Raw genomic sequence first — 12,357 nt, 5'->3', positions numbered from 1 at the left:
AGGGTGGGTCCTGAGCAGGACCCGGATACCCACATGACTACCCGGACCCGTTGTTACACACGTGACATACTGTTTAATGACATAAACAATAAAACTCAATGGTTACACTACAAGTATAGCTAATGTTCACATTCCTTTCTCACTATGCAGGCATTCGTTTTGACTTTTATATGTTCGAGTAAGGATAAAGCATCTATCCACTGCAGAGTATACATGATCAGATTGTTTTATATGTGTATCTAAACAGTTTTTGCCAGGGCTGCGGTCAAACAATTCCCATTGGGACAATTTGTACCCAACTCTTGAGACCTATAGCGGGTATCCGGGTAGGGCCGGTTAATAGGGTGTTGGGTACCTGGGTTGTCCCAGCCCTAGTGTATTCATTAGCATTTCATATTGTGGTATACCGGTACCCCCCGCACCCCTAATACGGACAAAGGGCAAAACTACTGTTTTCTCCCCTGACATACGTTACCCTCCTGTTGCTGAAAAATGTCTGTATTAAAAAGAATGTCACATTTTCTGTACCCTGCAGATTTTTCTGTATTTTGATCAGAACGTGATATACTGTACACATGTACACATCACTCGTATTGCTTTGTATTCAAATGGTTTTGTAAATGCAAGCAAGCATAGTCACAAACATACAAAGCCATAAAAAAAACAAATGTTTATCCATTTCAGTATAATTATAGGAATTACGACATTTCTATTTAAACTAGCAGCTCGGTTACATACATTCATATTCACATGGTTAAACAAATACATAGACAATGACACATACATTTTAAAATGATGAAATATATTTTTAGCATATTGTGGATAGTGTTATAGAGAAAATAAACTGCTCAGCTCCAATCAATCCTGCATCCAGAACGTAAACAGGTGTAAACAGACAACTGACAGTTTGACCACATTTGAGTAGTCATCAATTATCACGATTATACTTTGAAAGTATTTATCTGTTATCACAAACAATATGATATTTATTTTTATACTAAAGAGTAGAATCAATGGAGTGAAAATCTGTTAAGATTTAAAAGAAAAGATACATTATTTTTTATTGACATTGGTATCACGATCCGATAGATGTGAAAACATGGTCACCTGGCAGGGATTACTCTTACACATCGATGTGATACATACTTCAAAAACATTATTATATCATCAATTTCGGTTTCTGTATTTCACCATGGATTTATGTCAAATTGTGCACAAGATCAAATGGGTTTCGTGAGAATATTGATACAGGATAGGATTTTCAGAAATGGCTATTTTATATAGGAAGATAAATAGTAGCAGTGCTTAGTTTTTTCCAGGTGTTTATTTCAAAATGCCCTTCAGGCTTGATCAGGATGCAGCACCTAGCAACGGTGTTTGATAGTTATGCATATTTTATGCAGATATATGCAGCAAAACTGGAGATTTGTAGTATATTAAAATCAAACCTGATTATGCTTCAAAACAGTAACTGAACTTGCACCTGTGTTGTTGTTTTTTTCAATAGCTGTTAATAATTCACAAGCAAGCCTTTGTTGCTTGACAAAATAGATGAAATTTATGTCAAAAATAGGGTTTTCCATAAATCACATACATGTGCACAGAAGTCATCAAATGTTTGGGTCTCAAATATGAATGTGACCCGCCAACATTAATCTTAAATAATTTAGAACCTAGCATTCATTTGTCAAAATAATGAATGCTCCCTGCTTTGATAAGCATGGATGCTTGAGACACGTTGTCAAGTTTTGCTCAAGATTTTTAGAAATTAAAAAATGTCAATAATATGTATCTTTTCTTTTAAATCTTAACAGATATTCTTTCAATTGATGCTACTCATTAGTATAAACATAAATCTCTTATTGCTTGTGAGGACAGATGAGTAGTGTCTGAGTGCAATTGATGACTACTCAAGAGTTGTCAAACTGTCAGTTCACCGTTGTTGTCTGTGTGACATACAGGATTGATTAGAACTGAGCAGTTTTAATTACACTTGAACATTGTGGAACAAGGGAAGGAAAAGGCAACATTTTCATTTTATTTGACTTGTTCTGGTGTGCAGACAGATAACCCAAAGTAAGTAAGGCTGATTGGACTGGTCATTAAAACAGCAGCTAACAAATTAATCATATGTTCATTCAATGTAGAGTAGTTGATCAGACCAAGATTCATTTCCATCCAATCTTTACACAGTGCAGTGCCATCCTTAAGTTAAGAAAAGAACATTTACTGCTTGTCAATACCAAAAATTGTTCTTAAAAATTCTTCCTTAAAATGGTCTCTAACTGTATCAACCATCTATTATTGCAAACCAACTTCTGACATGCATCCATGAATATGTTAAACATCACAGAAAGAACATATTTGTTTTTTTAAATCTTCTTAACGCTGCTTATCAGCTGAAAAACCCACTCGATTTGAACCAATTATACCATTATTCTTGAAAATGAACATAAACAAGGCTGTGCAGTCTGTTGAGTGATTAGATGTCAACATTTAGCTAATGTTGAAAATCCACTGAAAGTAAATTTAATGCAATTTTCGCTCCAAGTGACCTACAGCCTCTGTCCGTTTTTAGTTTTAATTTCTAAGCAGTTTAGCAGTTTTTTTCAATTTAATCTTAGATCGCATAAGGATCCATTATTACATCACATATGATTGTACACCAAGTTTTGAAGGCCTTAGTCATGCTAGCTGGGACTTGCAGTGTCAGAATATAACATTCTGTAATTTAAGTGTGAACCACTTTGATATGGGAGTGTGTATTAAATATCCCCAATAGACATTAAAAAAGAATCTTAAGTACCCAATGTCAAAGTAAGATAATTCAATTTTGAGACACAAGAAAGTTACTGTAATTGTTAAATTGATACTTCCTAACCCAGAATAATACATAGTCTACACTTTATGTCAAACATAAAGATCTTTCCCTAAACCTTGTCATTAAGTACCAGGTATGAAATAAATCAGAAAATGAACATCTGATGTATATCAATAAACTTCCACAGTTCTCACCCCCTCTTCACTAACGACAGGGCTTAGGCCAGAAATGCATACAGCGTAATGCCAAGCCTATATTTTGTCACTCTTGTGTTGTCTTCAAGAGAAACAGCTACAGTTTTCACCGCAAAGATGTTGGCTACAAACGTATAATTATCAAGGATTAAGAATGATGTGATCTCACTATATGTTCTAAGTTAACTGACACTGTCACAGACACACGGGTGGAGTTCAAGAAAGCTCCAAACAACCTGAATACCTGATATCTATGTGCTTTCTCTTTCGCTTCGGGTAACAGATTTTTAAGGCGGAAATAGACCATGTGAGAGGAGTAGGCGTCCCACACATAAAGATCGCCATCGTGAGTCGTGACTATCAATTCTTTTGCATCGAATGCTATTTTCTTGAGTGAATCTTTAGCGTTATTTTCTTTCAGTTGTTTACAAAACTGGTGTACATTCAAAGAAGTGCGCCAGGTGCTGGTGGCTGCCATATTGATTAATACTCTCGGACCACGACAGCGAAGCGTTCGTCACAGACCTACCAACCACAGTTGGAATCATCACATATATACTAATATACCGGGCCACGGAGGATATATTTATTTGGATAACGTTTGATGGGCACAGTTCGATCTCAACTTCATCATGTGACTATATAAAAGTCACCGTGAAGGGTTGGAGAGTATATTCGATCTCAGCCAGTCATGTGATCAATCGATTGAGTATAATCCCGTTCAAGATGGCTGCGAATGTGCAGTCGATGTGTCAGTATTGGCGAAACTTTGATTTGCAAGAGTTACAGGTATGTTTTGCAAGACTTTTAGCATGCTTTTGGTGGTATTTATATAGGTAGAGCTATCGTCAACTTGGTGATTCCATCCTATCGCTGGCACACGAGTTTCGGGTCTTTAAATGGCGTTGATCCTATTGATAAAATATCGTTAATAATCAATATGGCGATTCTAGATCAGCGCTCTTTGTCTGCGAAGGATGCTGCAGCGGGCGAAATCAAGCGAAAATACATTTTCTATACCATTTAATTCATTTACTCGTGGTATCTCACAACTTTTTGGGACTTAGTGCGGGAAGTTTCAAAAGTTTCGAAGTCTGTCTCCACAGACAATATCGGTGATGTGGGATAGCGGCGGCGGAGGGGTGAGGGAGGAGGGAGCCTTCACTGAATAAGGCAAGTGGGGCGCAGAGCAAATTATCCGAATTGGCCTCAGCAGCTGTAACCTAGATGATGTCATCGTATTGCGGTGTAGTGTTTAGCTTCTCGCATACTTTGTATAAGAATTGGTAGACCAAATATCAGCGAAGGGGAAAATAACGTGATGAGGTTTATTAGGTCGCGGACGGGAAGGAGGATATCTCCCTGTTTAAAGGCCACCCAATAAAGTTATTTATGGAACATCCTTTTGTATGGCAAGGTGATGATGTGATTTACCAGTCAATGCTTTCAGAGGTTGTGTGTTATTGCTATCCCCTTTTGCCTCAATACTTACACTAGAACAAAAGACAGCTCAGCTGTCGTCTGTGACTCTATTGTTAGGGCATGTTTATAGGAAACTTGTTGGTATTAGGGCTGTACACTTGTTTAGAGTATATGTATCAGTTGTTTGGTATCACGCCTGAACCATTACAATCAGTCATGCTTGAGCAGGTAAACGTGACAGTAGAGGCAAAAGATGGGCTAGCAGAGGAGATTTAATCACATCTTTTCAAATCAGTGGTAAACAGAGTTTTGTAGAACAGGAGAGGGATATTGTCAGGCAGGTAATGAATATGTATTCACATCATATGAATTTTGTTTATATACACTTTAATTTACTATTATGAGTGATTTAATTATTAGATAATTTCCCAGAAAAATGTTTGCAATGTAATTTATGATCTAATCATTTATTGCATTTTTCTTTTTGTTTCTTAGATCAGGTTAATGCATGACATGTTAAGTAATGATTATCATTCATATTGATACATTTGTTCATGAGCAAGTAGATTGTGGCTTGTTGATACTTCTGTTTGAATATTGTAAGAAGTAACTTTTTTCTTGTCATTATTGTGATATTTGCCATCTCTGGGTCAAGATTTCAGACAATGTTGGAGAGGTCCTGTAATATTTAATGCGAGGGTCCTTATAAAAAAACCCCAACCAACTAAGTATGACTCCATATATAAACAATAATGCTTCTGGTAATTTGATTAATGATATGCCAGAAGAACAGTTAAGGCACCCAGGTTTAGCCAGAGGCTAATTGAGTAATGTAATGTAATTATTTAATAACTTGTAATAGTGATCACTGATAACTATTGTAACAGTTATTAATACATCACTACAGCTAATTTAGTTCTTTAAACCTCTACTTATGTTACTTGTACTAATTTGATGTTGGATTACCCTCGTCCACATTTTGTTTTATACTGCATGTCTGTTTCGAAAGTATTTCTAACATATTTTATAGATGAGTTAAGTAATGATAACCACGAAGGTTGGGGGTTTAGCATAAAGGATTGAGCTAATGACCTTCACCCAGGTGCTGTTCTGTGATAGTAACCTAGCTGTACAGCTTCCCAGTGATACTGTTGATGATGTAATCTGACCAGTGGCTGCTGAATCAGGGCTAGAGTCACTGGCCTCTCCATCTTGTCTGATATTCATGTTCACTTACATCTTCCACAGATGTCAGGCTACTTTGAACTGTCATTCAACAGGATGAAAAAAAACTTTGTTACCTTGTTTGAGGATTAATATTCACGCTAATCAGACATACTCTGAATTAAGAGATATTCCCTCAGGGGACAATCAGTTATGTCATGCTTAGGGTATTTTCCTGACACTTTCTGACAAACTTATTTCATGATAACAAATTTAGATTTTCAATCAAAATTTTCAATTTCAGTTTGTTTTATGCCACTGTATGTTGTCTCATATGAGTAATGGAAATGAGAAAAGGGTAACTTTGAAGATGGTGATTGCAGAATTCCATGCCATTCTTATGGAGAATAAGTATTTTGTTCTAGATTTATATATACGTTTAAGTGGATTAAATTAATATTCAAGATAAATGTTGGTATCAATAATAAGAGGGTACTGAATCTTATTGTTGTCTGAGATACTAGCATGTTCTTGTTTCAAGTTGGTATTCTGGTATTTGGTATGTTAGCTGTTCTTGGATGTAAAAACATAATTATTAATACATCACTAGTTGTCTCACATACTTTTAATTTCTTGTTTTGTGGGTGTTAAAATATTTTTAGGTAGTTTGTCAAATACTATTATTTTGGCGAATTATGAGATATTACAACATATGGAGTGGAGTACACTTGGGTGGACATTGAATTCATTACCCTTTCAATACTAAGGATATTTAGATTCATTGCAATTCAATATTTGCATTGATTTTGTATCCTATTTCTCCAGTGTGTGCTGTGTTAAAAACTAGACACCAAGCTTCACTCCCTCTTCTTTACACTATTTAAAGTATTGTTTGAAATTTGTCATTGATTTCTGTCCATCTGTTGGTATGATCTGATGTTTCTTCATTTTCTTTGTTCTGTTGAAGTAATATTTGTTGAATTGTAGTTGTTGTACTTGTTGACCCTTGTTGGTAGAAAGTAGGGGGAAATAATTATTATAAGACACTCCTTATTATCAAAAAGGATTTGATAAAATGTTGTATTAACCATCTGCTTGAATATATTTCCTCCTTGGAGTGACCACTCTGATGACACATGGAAGAGAAATGGCTGTAGTTTCTTGGTTCAAACCTATCATTATCAGTCCTTTTTTCATAAAAGAAAGTCAAGTCAACAAAGAAAAATCAATAGTGTGGCCATGATTGTTTTCCAAAAATCATCCGAACCATGATGAATTTAGTTAAGCTGATCATTCAGTTTCCAGTTTGTCACTCTCTTTAGATATGTTGGCCAAAGTCAGTATCACGGGGATGGAGGTGGGAAGATGGATGTGGTATGTTGAGAATGTTCCACAATAGCACTCAGGACCACAGATTTTGAAACATGAATTTATCCAATATCAATCAAACGAATGTATTTGGCTTATCTAAGGGACATAAATATTGTTGTGAAGTATGTGAACTTTTGTACTTGTAGCTGTTTCTTTGAGTTGGTAAATTATTGTTGTTTCTACAGTGTTCCCGTTTACCGATAATTACCAGTTTTTTACCGGTAAAATTAGGCTTGGACCGGTAATTCATGTTACTGCCAGTCCCTGTGGACCGGCAAATATAGCATCTTATAAATCTTTGTTGTTGAACAAAACATTGACAATATTCAGATAAGTATATACTGTATTTCGAACAAAGTCAACTTGCAGTTGACTTCTTGGTTACCCTTGTCTGTTTTTAGTGCTATTAAATAGCATTTCGCTTGCTTCAAGGTTAAATATATATTTGCAGTGATTTAGTCTTGAAATATTATACAAAAAGAGAGTGGAAAGAATTAAAACCAGGTGATTTTCATGGGTTTTTTCATTTGTTGAAAGTTGGGACTGACAAAAATTAGGGGGGACCTGTCATTTTTAGAGTTGCCAGTTGTGGTGGACTGTCAGTTTCAAAAGCCAGCGGGAACACTGTTCTATTGGTAGGGTAAATTATTGTTGTTTCTATTGAGTGGGTAAATTATTATTGAAGAAGTTTCTATGAAGTGGATAAATTATTATTGAAGCGGTCTATGAAGACGGTAAATTATTGTTAAAGCAGTTTCAATAAAGTGGTTAAATTATTATTGAAGCTGTTTCTTTGAAGTAGATCAAGTATTATTGAAGCTTTTCCATGAAGTGGATCCATTATTGAAGCGGTTTCAATGAAGTGGTTAAGTTATTATTGAAGCTGTTTCTTTGAAGTGGATCCATTATTGAAGCAGTTTCTATGAATTGATTTAATTATTATTGAAACTGTTTCTATGCAGTGGGTAGATTAGTTTCTATGAAAGCTACCAAAAATTATTGATAATTTAATTTGGATGTGTCACAACTGATTTTGAAGTCAGAATGCTGTTGGTGAAGATGACATAATAATTATGAAACACATTGCACACAATATAGCCACAAAATATACTCAGAGTCATCCTTATTCTGATTATTTGTGATGGTAAATATAGGGTCAAACTTATTAGTTCCTTTTCTTGTGGTTCCAATGTGGTGATGAGTATTAACACAGTCAAATGTCTACTTTCAAACTAAAGAATTAGATTTCCTCCGACTTAGGAGAGAAAAGACAAAGTCATTCCAGGTCTTACAGCCCAGGCCACAACAATTCACTCAAGTTTGTCTCTGACGAGTCCAGTGATGTTTATAACTTTGTTTCAACGGCTTTGCTGAACTAAATCTTTTAATTCACATCTGTAATGTTATGATAAGGTAGATATTTTGCGAAAATCATAAGCTTCATCCTTTTTTCAACGTTTGACGTTAAGAAGTTAATTAAGATTGGTTGATTTCCATTTTAAAAAGGTTGTGGCAAATATTACACATGTGCATTGTTTCATGGGTAGAACATTCCAGAAGATCCATGAGATTTGACATTTTTGTATGAATTGAATGTGATAACTTATTTTTCTAAAACTAATTTTAATTACGTTACTGGTGGTGTTCTTTGTCTTTTAAATTCAACATACTGCAGACTAGCCCTATCTATATGTGTTGGATCTGTCTTTTATTGTGTAATTTGATGATAATTAAACATTAAGCAATTTTTGTTTTCATTTGGAGTTTTCTGCTGACAATTAAGTCTGGTAAAGCTGAACATAAGAAACTATTTCCTGAACTAATACTTTAAACTAAACAAAAGACACTTTCAAATGGATGACCCGGTCAATTTCCTTTCTGAAACAACACGCCAGGGTTAAGAAACTTTTGCAAGTTTCTTGGTCAGTGTACCAGTTGAGTGTTGGGATCTCCAATAAAAAGTCGAGAAATGACATTAAACATGAATCGGAGGATCTCAGAGGGATATGTGAAAACACTAAACAAGCACATATTTGTTTTTTCTCATACCTGGTAGGAACATAATAAATTTTATAAAGATTAATTATTTTGCTTTTTAGAGACAGGCTGTTGTGATCATTGTGTAACTGGGGGTTTCTTGGATACAGTGGCTCTTCAGGGATGAGATGGAGGAAGTAGGGTTATACCTGCACCATGACTGGAATATAGGTATTTTATGAAAACAAAACCAGCCTAGATTATTAAAAAGCAAGTGTTGCCAACTCTATTCCACTATGAGATGAGCGTCAGAAAAAATATGTCGAGATGAAAACTTAATTGTGTAATAAGATATTTCATAGACTATATGTTAGTCTAAAGGAGTGTGTGTGCAGATATATATATAAGAGGAATTGTTGTGGGGTTGGGGTTGTGGTGGGGTGGGGAGTAGTTGTGGGTGGGGGTGTAGTTGGGTTTAGATATGAGCCAGAGGATAAGTAATATTAGTAATAAAACGTGTAGAGGATAGACAGGAAAGGGAACAAAAATGGTTGAACCAATCAATGCGAGCTAGTATGGAGTCTGTTTTATGGTTATGTATTGTACATATGCTTCCCACTCCTCATTGGTAGATTATCTGATGATTTGGTGGCGACATTCGTCTGATTCCAGTCTGGCCTGAAACAGTTAACGTCTCCGATATCTCAGCTGACTCTGTGTGTCAGTATCATCACGACATAGACAGGCTTTACTTCCGGTGACCGATTCCATCCAATTGCTATCTCTGAAAAGCAATTTGTGTTGTTTTTTGTAACGTTGAGATGATTATGTGAATAACTTCACTTATTTTATGGAAACTGTTTATATATGTTTTTTATTTACTGAAAAATTCAGCTAAGACGTAATAGTGAAAGTAATATTTGGATGACTCAGAAACAGACCTTGCATCTTTCAGTGGTCAAATATGGCAACTTTTAGTGTTCGGTAACGACACACTTCAGTGTAATGTGATATTACTATACTATTATGTTCAAGGTTCGAAATGCCTTGTACTTTAGTCTCAATGGCACTGCTAAAATCCTACTGGCACGGTTAAGATAAGTTCCCTGTGCCTGAAGAGTACACTTAGAAGTCGTTTTTAGTACACCAATACCTTGTGACAATGCTGTTATGTAAAGCCACAAATGAAAGTGGAAATTGATGAACATGTGAACTCTCTTGGTGCACTGTATGATTCACAAAATAAATGTGGTAATTATTATATTAATATTATCAATCTCAATGAAAATAAAAATGATAGTTGGAACACACCGAAATACAATCATGAGCGCCCCGTGGCACACTTTAAGAAAACCCATTTTAATCCCTGATGTTATTGAGGCAGTAATACTTTAAGGCACATCTGTAGTACTGAGCTAATACCGTTTCATATAGGAACCATCAAATTCCTTCATTCTGTGAAGTACAATAGGTTCAAGTTCAGGTTTCTGTCATAGATTTAGTGAAATGTTTTAAGGTAATGACATAGACTGTCTTTTCTCTTCATAAATTGTACCTAGTGTCGTGGAGTTCTTTTGTATTATTTTTTAGCTGGCAGAGCTATCTGATTAATGATAACATTTAGCCAAACTGCCCCAAATCCAACAATGAGCAGAATGTTTTTGGTGAGTGCGTACCTGATCTTTTCCAGGTACTGGAGTTATTTTGTAAAATTCAGAACAGCTAATCTTGTGAAATAGAATTTATTGTTAACATTTTTTTAAATAAGCAAATTGCAAGTAATTTCATGGCCTTTGAGAGGCTAATCAAATAATTTGTTTTGTGTTTTTGTTTCCATAAACCTAAAAGAAATAAGGCCACGCCCATTACCGGATTAATTGTTCCTTATTGGCTGATAGTAGAGTGGGCTGGGCTTAACACATGTTGCATTATTTCACTGAATATTGACACTGATTTCTGTCTTCAGTCTTTTGTGTTAAATGATTAATTGAGCAGTTCGTGAATTTATTATTAACTTATTTATTTGTAAGAATTGGGTTCAATATATTTTTAGCTATATATATGATCCACTGATTTAAACAAAAGAAAATATCTTTAACAGTTGAGATCAAATGAACTATGTTGGTCCGACATAAATATTCCCATGGAGGTGTGTGTTTATGTTTTGGTTGTTAGTAAGGCATTCTGAGCGTCACAGACACAAATACTTGCAACATTGATGATGGGACCTAAAGCAGTTGTATCTCACTCACTTCGTTACAGAGATTGTTAAGTACAGTGTTGGACAATTTGTTAAGATTTCATGATTGGTCGTTGGTATAAAAAATCAGTTGGGGTATATATGATCTTTCTCCAATATTCTTCACTGAAGAAAAGAAAGATGACATTTTAAACTTTTAAAGGATATTTGACCATACTTGTTTATATTTACTGAAACACATCTACTGGAAAACATGGCAATGGAACATGCCTTGAAACGTTGTCCACTGTCATTTGATGGCTCATTAACATTGTAGTCTATTTTGTCATCTCCAGGAAACAATTAAAATGAACATGATATATTATAGGAAAATGATCCATCAGAGATTTTATGAGCAATTGTTTTTTTGTCTGAATTGATTGGTGAAATCTTTTATGTAGAAAGCACTAAGTGTAGAGCAGAAAGAGTGGATAGTTCTTGATGCGGAAACAAAATTTCTCAATTTTATTTTCCTGTAAAGAACGTTACAAAATGTTGCTTTTTACAATTTTTTGATGTAGTTCATTTAAAATACTGTTTCCAATACTATCTCCAGATCAGGGGTAAGCGAACGAGAAGCATCCATAGTTTGAGATCACATTGTATGTTTTTAAATTATTTTTATTAACGTCAGACAAATGCAGGGCAGATATTAGGCAGTCAGCCACATGCTCAAAGGAATCTGTGTAAAAGGTGTACCTGGATTTTGCTCCAAACAAACAGCCATAGGCAGTCCGCGAGGCCACTTTATCTACTAGTGGTTATAGTGAGCTTGACTTAACAAGTGCACTTTATCCACTAGTTCACTTTTTCCACTAGTTCACTTTATCCACTAGTTCACTGTATGCACAAGCCCACTTTATCCACTTGTTCACTTTATCCACTAGTTCACTTTATCCACTAGCCCACTTTCTCCACTAGTTCACTTTCTCCACCTGTTCACTTTATCCACTAGTTCACTTTATCCACTAGCCCACTTTATTCACTAGTTCACTTTATCCACTAGCCCACTTTATCCACTAGTTCACTTTATCCACTAGCCCACTTTATCCACTAGTTCACTTTATCCACCTGTTCACTTTATCCACTAGTTCACTTTATCCACTAGCCCACTTTATCCACTAGTTCACTTTATCCACTAGCCCACTTTATCCACTAGTTCACTTTAT

At 35.3% G+C, this 12,357-nt stretch overlaps 2 protein-coding genes across 5 annotated transcripts in view; one reads left to right on the top strand and one right to left on the bottom strand.

Moving 5' to 3' along the window:
• Positions 1-3,529, bottom strand: part of LOC124120296 (nucleoporin 88-like) — a 41,337-nt gene extending 37,808 nt beyond the window's left edge. The window contains exon 1 of the mRNA XM_046483092.2: positions 3,260-3,529. Coding sequence (XP_046339048.2) covers positions 3,260-3,493 — 234 coding nt within the window. The 5' untranslated portion in view covers positions 3,494-3,529. The remainder of the gene's footprint in view (positions 1-3,259) is intronic.
• Positions 3,530-3,537: 8 nt separating this feature from the next.
• The window catches only part of LOC124120294 (protein CASP-like), a 136,192-nt gene continuing 127,372 nt past the window's right edge, over positions 3,538-12,357 (top strand). For all 4 annotated transcript variants that reach the window (XM_048391788.1, XM_046483089.2, XM_046483090.2 and 1 more), the window contains exon 1: positions 3,538-3,804. In XM_048391788.1, the coding sequence (XP_048247745.1) occupies positions 3,742-3,804 (63 nt within the window). In that variant the 5' untranslated portion in view covers positions 3,538-3,741. The remainder of the gene's footprint in view (positions 3,805-12,357) is intronic.

The sequence above is a fragment of the Haliotis rufescens genome, unplaced genomic scaffold, assembly GCF_023055435.1.
Source record: "Haliotis rufescens isolate VD_foot unplaced genomic scaffold, xgHalRufe1.0.p SCAF_99, whole genome shotgun sequence".
NCBI classification, from domain to species: domain Eukaryota; kingdom Metazoa; phylum Mollusca; class Gastropoda; order Lepetellida; family Haliotidae; genus Haliotis; species Haliotis rufescens.
This window is presented reverse-complemented; position numbering and strand designations above follow the sequence as displayed.